General features: G+C 61.2%; 1 protein-coding gene across 1 annotated transcript; it reads left to right on the plus strand.

The window, feature by feature from the left end:
• Positions 1,002-9,141, plus strand: NEU4 (neuraminidase 4). Its single transcript, XM_021074822.1, is given in 4 exon segments — positions 1,002-2,967; positions 3,040-3,295; positions 4,085-4,594; positions 4,597-9,141. Coding segments are annotated over 4 exon segments (1,434 nt in total). The 5' UTR covers positions 1,002-2,766; the 3' UTR covers positions 5,064-9,141.

Genomic DNA, 12,565 nt, shown 5'->3' on the forward strand with positions numbered 1-12,565 from the left:
CCAGCTCTGTGGCTACCCTTCGGTGCCCGGTGAGTCCCCTCCCTGCCCTCGGGGGCCAGCTCCTGCCCCTCATTGTGCTGAGGGCCCTCCAGCCAGAAGTGCCACAAGGACTTCCCCGCCATGGGACAATTTCCTGAAGGGCCCAGGGATAGATTTAGGAGCTGGGATGGATGCAGACTGGGCCCTGCCTGGCGAGCACGCTCGGTCCGACCTGTGGGTGATGCTCCACCACGCCGAAGTGTCTCTGTCATTGGGTCCTTGCCCTGGGCAGGGCTCAGAACACTCGGGTTGGGCTGGAGACCTTCTCGAGGTGACAGCCAAGTCTGCGGACCTGAGTGCAAAGGGCTTTTGCCCTCCGTACCCCTGCGTTTCACTGCCCCCAGCATCACCAGGCCCAGAGGGCAAACCTGTGCTGACCTGGAGTGTGGAGCAGGTGACCTGGGCTGGCTTGTGTTTCAGGGCAGAGTCCAGGCAGGCTGGCTGCAGGGGTGTGGGACAGGCCCTGCAGAGGCACAGTGACCCCCGATAGCTTGCCTGGGCCCAGGGCCAGGGGCCAGACCATCTTGGAGGTCTCATCTCCTCCCCAGGCCCCACTTCCCCTCTTGTGATCAACACCCCAAGGGGGGCCCCCACTGATGAGGATGGATGGGCTGGCTCCACTTCAGGCTGTGACACAGCCATCCTGGTCAAGCCAAACCCCTGCCGCCTTGGCCAAATTGGACGGGACCAGCTCAGGAGGCTGCTCCTCCTTTTAGACTAGGGGGCCCCCCGAGCCTCTGAGGCCCCACAGAGACCTGGAGCCTGGCCTGGGCACGGGTGCTCTGAGTGCCCGGCAGCCCTGTCCTGCTCTGTGCAGGGAGCAGACTGACTAGCTGGTCTCTGGAGCCTCCAGCTTGGCCGCTCTGCCCCATGGCGGGGGCTGGGCCTGGCCCCCTGCTGCTGCTGGCACCAGCTCCCGGTGGTCCCAGGCCCTGTGGAGCAAGCCAAGTGCGGAGAATGTCCCACTTGTGTCCGTTCAGGCTGGAGGGACACGTGGCACGCGCACCTGCTTCCTACTTGGGTATAATCGCCCTTTGGATGCAGAGTGGGGCTGGGGGCCGGCTGGCTTCCAGGACTCGGCAGGCCTCTTTCAGAAGCCCTGGAGGGAGACGCAGTGGGGTGGGCGGACCTGCAGTTAGGCAGGGGTCTTCCTGGCTCAGTGGGGTAGGGCTGCTGTGCCGCTGGAGAGCCTTCTGGGAGCCTGCTGTCCTGGGCAGAGAGGACCGAGGCAGGTGCGTCCGGGGGACCTCGGGTGTGGAGGTGTGTGCGTGCGTTCATCCTGGCCACCCCTCTCTGCATCCTGACGATGTCCCTGGGCCTGTGCTGGCCTCGCCCTGCAGGGACTTGATCCTCTGTCCAGGCTGACCCGAAGGCTCTGCACCTCCAGGACCGCCCCTCCCTCCCTGGGGCCTGGGCCAGCTGTGCTTGCCTTTGTGCAGACCAGAGGGAGACCCTGCAGGGGCTGTCGGGATTGCAGACCTCCGTGTGCCCCCAGACACCCCCAGGGGCACACTCGGCCACCACAGCAGGAGTCTTGGCCTGTGGGTGAGGGGGGCTGGGGGGCCAGCTGAGGTTTAGGGATCCAGGCTTGTGGGGCTTTGGGAGACAGTCCAGGAGGCCCTGGGGTGGGCCCTCTTCACGGCAGTTGGAGTGCGATGCTCCCCGCTGCCAGGGCTCCCCTGGGGTCTGGGAGGTTGACACCCCTGCCACTCCTCCCTCTCTTAGCCCTCAGCTCTGGGAAGCCCACCCAGCCTCCACCACAGGCTCCCTAGCCTGGCTTCTCTCCTGTGCACCTGCTTCTGGGGGCTCAGTCACGGAGGGCTGCCCCATCCCCCGGCCCCCTAGGAAGGCAGGGTGGTGATCTGGAGGGGGCGGGGGCAGGATCGCAGGGTGGTGACCTCTCTGGCCTCCTTGGGGTCCCTCTCATTGCCCCGCTGGCTAGCACCAAGCTCTCTTGGGGTACACGTGTGAGCTATTTGGGGTGCCCTGTGGGTAGGTAGGAACTTCCCCACATCCCCAGCCTTGCTCAGATAGCCTGCTGGGCCTGGAGCCCGGCCCCTTCTCTGCAGGACACCTGCTGGGGTGCCCCTCCTGGACCAGCAGCCCCCTACGTCTCCCAGCCCCTCCCCAGAATGCCCTGCCCTGCTGGCCCAGGTCTGAGAGGTGGTGAGAGCAGTTGGCTGCTTCCTCCAGGAAGCCCGTGCTGGCGCGTGGCCGCGTGAGCGAACCTTTCTTGATGGCTCCCATGTTGTCTGTGGTCCACGTCCTATGTGTCCTTTCCTGCATGTTTTTGTCTCTGTGTTTGCACGGCTCCTGTGGGTTTGGGGCCCTCTTTGGAAACAGTGAACACCATATCCAAAGCCTTGGGCTTTGATTCTCTCCTTGGCCAGCCTCCTGCTGGTCAGGCTCTGTGATAATCAAGACTCCTGAGGATGTGGGTGTCAGGGTCAAGGACCCCCCTGCATCTGACACGAACCAGTTCCCTCTCCTGGTGTGATGTTGAGAGGGGACAGCCCAGACATTTGGGGTGCAGTGGTCATGGAGGAGGGGCCACCCTGGAGGGGGTGAGATGGAGGGAGGAGGGCCCCTGGGACAGGGTGGTGCCGGGGTGGGCGCAGAAAGTGGGCCGGGTGGGGGCGGGGCGCCTGCACCTGCAGAGCCCCCTCCCCCGTCCCGAAGGACTAGAACCGACCCTCTGACCCCAGCGCCGCGGCCCGCCCGCAGAGCATGGGGGCCCCGCATGTCCCTGCGCGGACCGTGCTCTTCCAGCGCGAGAGGACTGGCCTGACGTACCGCGTGCCCGCCCTGCTGCCCGTGCCCCCGGGGCCCACCCTGCTGGCTTTCGCGGAGCAGCGGCTCAGCCCCGACGACGCGCACGCCCACCGCCTGGTGCAGAGGACCGGCACGCTGGCTGGGGGCTCCGTGCGGGTGAGCGCGGGGGGCGTGGGGAGCGGGGCCGCGGGCATGGACGGGGCTGAGGCTCGGCCTCCCTGCCCGCAGTGGGGCGCCGCGCGCGTGCTGGGGACGGCGGCCCTGGACGAGCACCGCTCCATGAACCCCTGCCCGGTGCACGACGCGCGCACCGCCACCGTCTTCCTCTTCTTCATCGCCGTGCGCGGCCACACGCCCGAGGCCGCGCAGATCGCCTCCGGCAGGAACGCCGCGCGCCTCTGCTGTGTCACCAGCCGGGACGCCGGGCGCAGCTGGGGCAGCGCGCGGGACCTCACGGCGGAGGCGGTGGGCGGCGCCGAGCAGGGTAGGTGGTGGGCCCACTGGCCCGTCCCAAGGCGCGGGTGGGGGTGGGGTTCGAGAGGAGGGGTGGGGAGGTGAGGGGGCCGCGCTGGGCGCGATTCTGCACCGCGGGGCGGGGTCCGCCTCGCTCCCAGCCGAAGGGTCACTGACCCCTTCTGCTGAGCTGTCCCCGGAGCCCCTCAGTGCTGCTCTTTTATCCCCTGGGCCTGCCTCTGAGCACCGAGGCCCCCCCATCACCCCAAGCCCCAGGTGGGTCACCTCTCTTACGACTTCTCCTCTTCCCTCTCACCCCACCCTGGAGCCCAGGACAGAAGCGCAGCTGGGCAGGTCCACGTGACCACAAAGATTTCCTTCCAGACTCTTCCCCAACGCCCTGACCACCCCTGCCCTCTGCGGTCATGCAGACCCTGGCAGGTGGGAGCTAAACAGGGGTGGGGCAGGCTCTGGCACCCGGACAGGACTCACAGGTGATATAAAGAGCTATCTCCCATGGCTAGGAGGGGCTGCCCAGACCCTCCCACCCTCAGCTGCCCTCTCTCAGCTGCCCCGCTGAGAACCTGGCCAAGAGGCCTGCTGGGCTCCCAGCTCTGGCTGATGGCCTGAGAGGCTTGTCCTGGAGGACTCAGAGTGGCCAGGAGTGCGGGGTGGCATAGTCAGCAGGTGGCTTTCTCATGAGCTGTCCCCTAACCCGAGGCACTGGCCCCCATCTTCCCCAGCCCCCAGGGTGGTGCTGCCTGGCTGCAGCCTTGGCTGCCCCTCTCCTGGGGTGACCAGCAGCCCCTTCTCCCTGCAGATTGGGCCACGTTTGCTGTGGGCCCAGGACACGGAGTCCAGCTGCGCTCTGGTCGCCTTCTGGTGCCGGCCTATACCTACCGAGTGGACCGACGGGAGTGCTTTGGCAAGATCTGCAGGACCAGCCCCCACTCCTTCGCCTTCTACAGCGATGACCATGGCCGCACCTGGCACCATGGAGGCCTCGTGCCCAACCTGCGCTCGGGCGAGTGCCAGCTGGCCGTGGTAGATGGTGGGCAGGCCGGTGGCATCCTCTACTGCAATGCCCGGAGCCCCCTGGGCAGCCGCGTGCAGGCGCTCAGTGAGGATGAGGGCACCTCCTTCCTGCCTGGGGAACTGGTGCCCAGCCTGGCCGAGACTGCCCGGGGCTGCCAGGGCAGCATCGTGGGCTTTCCGGCCCCGCTGTCCAGCAGGCCCAGGGATGAGGGATGGTCCGTGGGCCCCAGGAACGCCCCTGACCCTCCACGTTTCTGTCCTGGGGTCCAGGAGCCCCCAGGGGAGAGCGCTGGAGACATGGGACCGGGCAGGGGCTGAGTGGGCCAGAAGAATGTTGGCCTGGACCGGGGGATCCTGGCCCTGGGCTCAGTGGCAACAGGGGGGCCCGAACCCCAGAGCTCCTGGGGCCCCCTGTGACCTTGTCTCAGAGCCCCACGTGGCTGCTGTATTCCCACCCCGTGGGGCGCAGGGCCCGGCTCCACATGGGCATCCGCCTGAGCAGGTCCCCCCTGGACCCCCACAGCTGGACGGAGCCCTGGGTGATCTATGAGGGCCCCAGCGGCTACTCTGACCTGGCATCCATCGGGCCCAGCCCCGGGGGCGTCTTGGCCTTCGCCTGTGTGTATGAGAGTGGGGCCAGGGTCTCCTTTGAGGAGATCTCCTTCTGCATGTTCTCCCTGCGTGAGGTCCTGGGGAACGTGCGGGCGGGTGCCGGGCTGCCCAGCCTCGGGAGCAAGCCTCGGGAGCACTGCCAGCCCTCCTGATGGGCCTCTGGCCAGGCCTGGCCGGGGCGGGGGGAGGCTGGGGGCAGAAGGGTGGACGAGAAGCGGGGAGGAGCGGGGAGAAGGGCGGGGGAGGGGTGGATGCTGGGAGGGGCGGGGTGTTCTCCTGACTCCAGGGCTGGTCGGGGGCTCGGAGCGCCGGCCTCCTCGGTTTCTCCTAGAGCATCGTGGGGGAGTCTCTGTGAAGTTTGGATTCTCTCCAACAAGCAGGGCTGGTGTTGAAGAAGGAGTCGGGGGTAGGGATGGGCCTTGGATGAACAGCTGACCCTGGGTGACCCACACTGTCCCCCTCCCAAGGCTGCTGGGGGTGGGTGGGGTGCTGGGATCCTTAGGTTGACACCAGGGGCTTGGGTCTGGACGGTTGTCCTCCTGAATCTTGCTCTGCTGACTGTTTTCCGGCTTATGAACAAGAGATAAAGCGACTCTGCACGTCTGTCGGGGGGGGGGGTCCCTCCTCAGTTCTTTCCACTTTAAAGCCTGGAGAGGGTCCCCAGTGGTCCAGCCCTGAAGTCTCCTTGCGAGGTCTGCCCCCTCAGCCAAGTCCCCCAGTGCCAGGGTCGCCGGCGGCGGGGGATGGGGAGGGCGAGGAGGGCCTCTGCTTCGTGGTGGTCCCAGGTCTGCCTGGCGTCTGCACTCCGGCCAGCTGCCCCTCCTCAGCTGGGTCGCATCCCAGGACCAGCCCCTGCGCCCTGGTGGAAGCATCCTTTTATTTCCTCTTCTTTTAAAGTCTTCCTTTCTGGTTTAAAAATCAAAGATGTTTATTGTAGAAATTTGGGGAAAACTATAAAGGAAACACGACTCCGCGCAGGCCTGCCTGTCCCGCAGCTGCGGCGCTCTCGCTGGCAGTTCTTTCCGGCCCGTTGAGCCAGTTCCTCTCCGGGGGTGTGGCTTTAGCAGAGCCCCGGCTAACCACCCTCCCTCGGTTCCATGTGCAGCCGGAGCGCTCCGTGATGTAATTTCTTTACGCGGTCCTGAGGGGGGCCTTCGGGGCTGGGGAGTGTTCCTGTGGTGAGTCATGCGTGGTGAGCACCTCTGGGGCGTCCCTGGGGGCCCCGGTTTCTGTCACCTCCTTAGGCTGGATCCGGGGACAGCAGGCCACCTTTCGCAATCTTTCCAAAGGGTGGAGGTGTCCACGAAGCCTCTGAGCACAGAGGCTCATCCTCTGCCGTCTGGTGGCGGCTCCCCCTGCGTCCCTCGCCCCCAGGCTCCCGCCTGCAAACCCCCAACCCGCGGAGCTCGGCCAACGCCGCAAACACCTGTCGAGGCCTAACTCGTTCTTTCTTAACCACTGCGTGGTGTGGTCTAGAGCATCAGGGGACCTTATGGGGACCTTCGGGTGGTCTCTCGTGCTCATCTGATCCCATCGCCACTGTGAACAGAGCCGCGGTGCGCGCCCTTGAACGTCTGGCTTTGCGAACCGAGACTCCGGCTCCTGCAGGACGGGTTCTGGACTGTGAGTGATGGAGCAAAAGTCTCTGTTGTTTTTGTTCTAATAGATAACAGAGACTATGTCCTCAAGAGCAGGAGCACGTCGCACGCTGTTGATACACGCAAGAAGGCCGTTTTCTTCACACTCGTTGCCTTTTGACTTTTTCCAGTTCGAAGCGTGCAACGTGGCCTGTCCTGCGACACATGTGCGCTTGTCTCCGTGCGGACACCCTCCCTGCTCACCTCCCCCTCCTCCCGGCAAGAAGCAGCTGTGTCGGCTTCCCGCCAGGGAACCCCCCACCACGCCGGGGCCGGGGGGTGCTGAGGTCCCTGCCTTGAACAAAGGTCACAAAGGAGGGGGTGGGTCCTGGCACCACCCCTCCCTGCTGCCCCCTGTCTTCAAACCCCAAAGCTCTCTCCACAGTGGTTGGAAGTGGCGCTGGGTGGGGCACAGGGTGCATCCCAGGAGGGGAGCGGCCCCTCGGGGGGGGGGCTGAGTTAAGCTGAGCAGAGGCCTTCCGCTGACCTGCGAGGACACGGACATGGAATGTGGAGCTGGAGGTGCGGGGCGCTGACCCCGCGTCTAAGCTGCGTGATCACGGAACTCCCGGTTCGGCTGTGGGCTGGAGCGAAGGGAGGCTCTCACGAGAAAGGGTTTGCATGGCTGGGCTGGGCTGGGCTGGGCCCCCGCACCCTTTCTGAGGAACCTGAGGCTGGCGTGCTGGGAAGTCCAAGCAGGGTGAAGAGACGGAAAACCCACCCCTGACCAGTCACAGGCAAACCGGTGACATCAAAGACAGGGGCTTAGCCTCAGTCAGGGACATGCATCACCTCGGAGGAGGCCACGTTTAGACTGGAGTGGACATTCCCACAAAAAGAGTGGGACCTGGAAGACAAGCGAATGGTGTCACGTGGGCTGAAAGGAAATAGTTGCCTCCCCAGAGCCCCGCCGGGCAAGGATGGCGCCTGAGGTCGCGACTGAGTAAGAATGACTGACTTGTCACCTGCAGCCGCCCGTCCAGGGAACCATGAAAGGACATTCTTTACCTGGAAAGACAACGACCGTAGGTGGAAACTCAGATGGAGGGAGCGGCAGAGGCGAGCAGGTGGATGCTGTGTAAGGGAGCCCAGCATCTGTGGGACTTCAGTCTGCAGACTTCAGCGGTACCGGGACGAGCGCCTGCGCTGAGAGGGAGGCGAGGGTTCTGAGATCCCCGGGCTGCGCAAGAGAAGGCGGCGGCGCCCGTCCCATCAGGCCAGGATTCGCACCGAGGTCCCCAGTGTGAACACTAAAAGAGCGGCAGAAGTGCCGCCAGCGCACCCGGCACACGTGACAAACGAAACGGAAAACAGCCAGTTCAAACAAGTAAAGGGATGAGAGAGAACATACAGAGAGTACTGGTGAGACAGATGGAAAGCAACTTCTGAGCTCGCCGACTGAAACCCACACATGTCAGAATTACACGAACACAAATTACTTAATATTCCAATGAAGAGTCAAAAATGACCTTGCTGGCAAAACCCACAAAGTAGCAACCCCCACCCCAAACCCAACTATATTCCCCCGACAGTATTCATGTACAAGACGCAAAGATACAGACAGGCGGAAACTTCAGAGGAAAAAGAGACCAGGAAAATAGACCATAAGACAGTGTGTGTGTGTGTGTGTGATTATATTAGTCAAAGATCTTAAGCCCAAAATACCAGTAGTGATAAAAGGAGACATTTCAAATGATAAAAACTTGATTCGACAGAAAATTATCACAATTTAGAATTTGTATGTACCAAGTATTATGCTTCAAAAATATGAAACAACAGAGTTCCCTGGTGTCTCTGTGGGTTAAGGATCTGGCATTGTCACTACAGTGGCTTGGGTCACTGCTGTGCCACTTGTTTGATCCCTGGCCTGGGAACTTCTGTATACTGCGGGGGGCACGGCCAAAAAAAAAGAAAAAAAAAAAAAAAAAGAAAAAAGAAAAAAAGAAATGAAAATGAACAGATCTATTGGGGTCAACTGACCCTCGAGTATAGCAGAAAGATTTGGGTACCAGTCTTACAGGAACTGAAAGAGCATGGACATAAAAATAAAATCAGGAAGACGTGGAAGATTTGGCCACCTTGCCCCAAACTCTACTTAACTGACAGGTTAGAATACTGCCCCCAAATAACCACAGAGCACACAGTCTTTCAAATACACTCAGATATAAAATCGACAGCTTGTTGGACCATTAAGTCAAGACTCCACAGATTTCAAAGGGCTGAAAATCACAATGGATTGAGCTAGACAGAAAAACAAAAGAAAATTTAAAATCTTCATAGGTTTGAAAATTAAGAAACAGAATTCTGTATTTCTCATAGTTCAGAGAAGAAGTTATAGGAGTTCCCTTTGGGGCTCAGTGGTTAACAAATCCGACTAGGATCCATGAGGATGTGGGTTCAATCCCTGGCCTTGCTTAGTGGGTTAAGGATCCAGTGTTGCCCTGAGCTGTGGTGTAGGTGGCAGACATGTCTCAATTCTGCGTTGCTGTACCTGCGGTGTAGGCTGGCGGCTACAGCTCCGTTTCTGCCCTTAGCCTGGGAACCTCCATGTGCCACAAGTGTGGCCTTAGCCAAAAAAAAAAAAAAAAAAAAAGAGAGAGAGAGAGAAGCCATAATGGAAATTAGACAAGATTTCAAAGTTAAAGTTAGTTATGCCAACACTGCATAAACCTTATTCAGGGCTAGAAAGAATGAGCTACCCAGCCACAGAAAGATACAGAGGAACCTTAAGGGCATGTTGGTGAGAGAAGCCCGTCGGGACAGGCCTCGGGCTGTGTGATTCCAACTCGATGACAGTCCGGAAGGGGCAGAACTACGGGGACAATGAGAGGCCCTGTGGTCAGGGGTCAGGGGTCGGCAGAGGGGATGGCTGGGCAGTGGGGCACAGAGAACCTGAGGGCAGTGACGCCTCTCTGTGTGACATTATAAAGGCGGGTACACGGCATTATCCACTGGTCCAAAACCAGGGAAAGTTCAACCAAGGCTGAACCCTGATGGGAACTCTGGAGTTTAGTTACTAACAATAGGCCAGCACTGGTCCATCAACAGCCCCCACGAGTGGGAGCTGCCAGGGCAGGGAGCGCATGTGTGGAAAGGGTATGTGTGGGAACGCTCTGACTTTCTGCGCATTTTTCTGTGAAACTAAAACCTCTTTTAAAAAGTCTATTAATTAAAAGAATAGCCATAGAAACTCTAAAAGTAAGAGAAGAAAGCGGATGGCAACATTTTTCTAATCTTGAGGATACCCAGTGGGCTGGGGAAAATGCCACCAACCTCGCCAGTGACCAAGAAGGTGGAAGCTGGGAGGCCCTTGACACTGCCTGGCAGCAGTAGTGGGAGCCAGCGGCAGAGGGGAGGGCCCGGAGGTCCCTGTGGAGCGTGATTTGGTCTGGCCTGGCGCAGCAGTGGTTTCCGTCTCAGTCCCTGGCCCTGGTGTGGACGGTCCTACCTGAGGGATGGGCGGGAGGCAGCCCCAGGCCCTGTCTCGTCTGCCCAGCTTACTGGGACCTTTCGGTGCTGTGGCGGTTAATTTCACTTGTCACCTTGGCTGTGCCACAGTACCCAGATTTGCTCAAATGTCAGTCTAGATGCTTCTGTGAAGGTATTTTTAGATGAGATTAGCATTGAAGTCCACAGATTTTGAGTAAAGTCGATTATCCTCCAGAACGTGGGGGCCTCATCCAGCCAGCTGGGTGCCTTGAGCAAAGCCTGAGCTCCCCCTGGAAAAGGCTGCCTCCCTCCCAAGGCTCAGATCCAGCTGCAGCAGCTGTGCCGCCTGGGTCTCCAGCCTTGGACTTGTCACAGTCCTGGCAATGGACCAGTCTCCACCTCCCAGCCCCCAGACTTTTTCACCTTTCCAAACTGAGGCCCTGGCCCCATTAAGCAATCAAGAGTCCCCTTCCCCTTGTCCCTGCCCTTGGCAGCCTGCATTCCCTGTGCTGGCTTCATGATTTCACTGCTCTAAGCACCGCGTGTGGGTAAGAGCACTCCTCCTTCCGTGTGGCTGATTCAACTGAGTGTAACATCCTCAGGGCTTGTCCGCGGTGCAGTGTGTCTCAGAAGTTCCTGTCTTTCTCAGGCTGAATGATGTACTGTTGTTTGAAGGGGCTACATTCTGTTTATCCAGTTGTCAGCTGATAGACACTTGGGTTGCTTCCAGCTTGGGGTGCTGCGAATAATGCTGCCTTGAACAGGAGTGGACAGAATTTTAAAAAATTAATTAATGTTTAATTAATTACTAATTTAAATTAATTAATTAAAAATTAGTTAATATTTTAAATGGCTAGGTAATAGAATTTTTTTACTCAATGAATTTTATTATATTTATAGTTGTACAGCGATCACAACGAATAATTTTTGGAGAATTTATTGGAGTTCAGACTGAGATAAAAACACAGAAACAGAAAACAGTCATGGATTTTGCCACAGCAGGTGGCTGGTACAGCGGTGCCTGGGGCAGGGGCCCTCAGGCCAGTTCCATTTTGCCCCAAGTGCCAACAGCAATGGAATCTGGGGCAGCTGTGGCCCCCTGGGACCCCTGGCTGGGAGGAGCCAGAGGGGCTGGGGGAGGCTGGGGTGTGGCTCTGTGCCTACTGGGCAGGCCACCAGCGGCTGGTGCCCCTCAGGGCAGACTAGCCTGGATGGGTAAGCACCTTCTGACCCTCAGATAACAGCTGGAGTCACAGGGCGGCGGGGAGGTGACACATCTTTCCACTCAAGTGCTCCCAGAGCGGCCGCTGAGGAGCAGCAAGCCCGGGAGCCCAAACCACAGGAGGTGAGGCCCGTGGGCAGCCCCCACCCCTGTCCGCCCAAGTTGATGACGCAGGAGCCACAGACACAGGCCCCCTCGGCGGGTGGGGGAGCACGACCGACCGGGTGGAGGCCCAGGAAGGGTCCCCTGCCCCCCTTGCTGGCCCTTCGGAAGGTCCCCACATTGTGAAGTCTCCAAACACTCAGGCGCCTCACCAGACCAACAGAGGCACCCTCCACTCCAGGCCACCTGCCCATTTGGGCTGCGGGCGGGCGCAGCAGCCCTGCTTCCCTGACCAGAAGGGCAGCTTCCCTATGAGACCTTGTCCTTCTCCTGCCAGGACGCGGTGGCCACAGTGCCACCCATCCCCCGACCCCGTGGGGCCTTGGGCTCCTACGCAGAGGTGTCCAGAGCCCCCAGCACTGCACATGGGTCAGGGAGGGCGCCGGTGGCCCCGGGGGGGGGGGTGTCCTGCTGGGCAGAGGGGCTGCGGGGTGGGGCCGGAGCCTGTGGGCGCCCTGAGACCCAACTGCGCCCTGAGACCCGGCAGCCTCCCCCGCCCCCGCCCCCCAAGCCAAGGCCGGGAGATGCACCGACGACAACGTGGCGCCAAGGGACGGACCCGGCTGGAGCGGGCGTGGGCGGGGGTGGGGGAGGGCGCAGCCGGGCCGCGAACCTGCGGCTGGGGCAGCGCAGGCGAACGGAAAAAGTGAGTGGCGCAGGCGGCAGGGGCCGCGTTCTTACGGGAAGGCGGCTGCGAAGTGCTGAGCGGCGCTCTCTTTCTCACTTCTTATCTGCGCCGCGGCTGCCTGCGCGGCCGGCACTGCAGCCCGCGCGCCGAGGCCGCTTCCTCCCCGCGCTGCCCGCTCTCTCGTCTCGCTCGGTTCGTTTCCAGTCTCAGTATGAACTCGCGCCCTGTGAAACTGGCTCACAGCGGGTGACTCCATTCGGTTTTTACTGTCAGTGTTGGCATCTTGGATGCTCAGATGGCTCCCTTGGCTTTTGAGGGGACCTCATCCCGGGCGTGGCTCGGGGGCAGCGCGGGTCTCCCGCCCTCCTGCGCTCGCCCCGCCGGTTCGCCGGTTCGCCCGGAGCCCCGGCCTCCCACGTCGGCCCCGCGGGTCGGCACAGCGCACCCACGTGCCTTCCGTCCTGGCCAGTCACCCGGGAGGTGTTGCGCGGGTGGGTTCGGAGTGAGGGCAAAGGCTACTCTGACTCCCGCTCTCCCCACGCCACAACCCAGAGCCCGGCCCCCTACCCCTCCCGC

This window comes from Sus scrofa, chromosome 15, assembly GCF_000003025.6.
Source record: "Sus scrofa isolate TJ Tabasco breed Duroc chromosome 15, Sscrofa11.1, whole genome shotgun sequence".
NCBI classification, from domain to species: Eukaryota; Metazoa; Chordata; class Mammalia; order Artiodactyla; family Suidae; genus Sus; species Sus scrofa.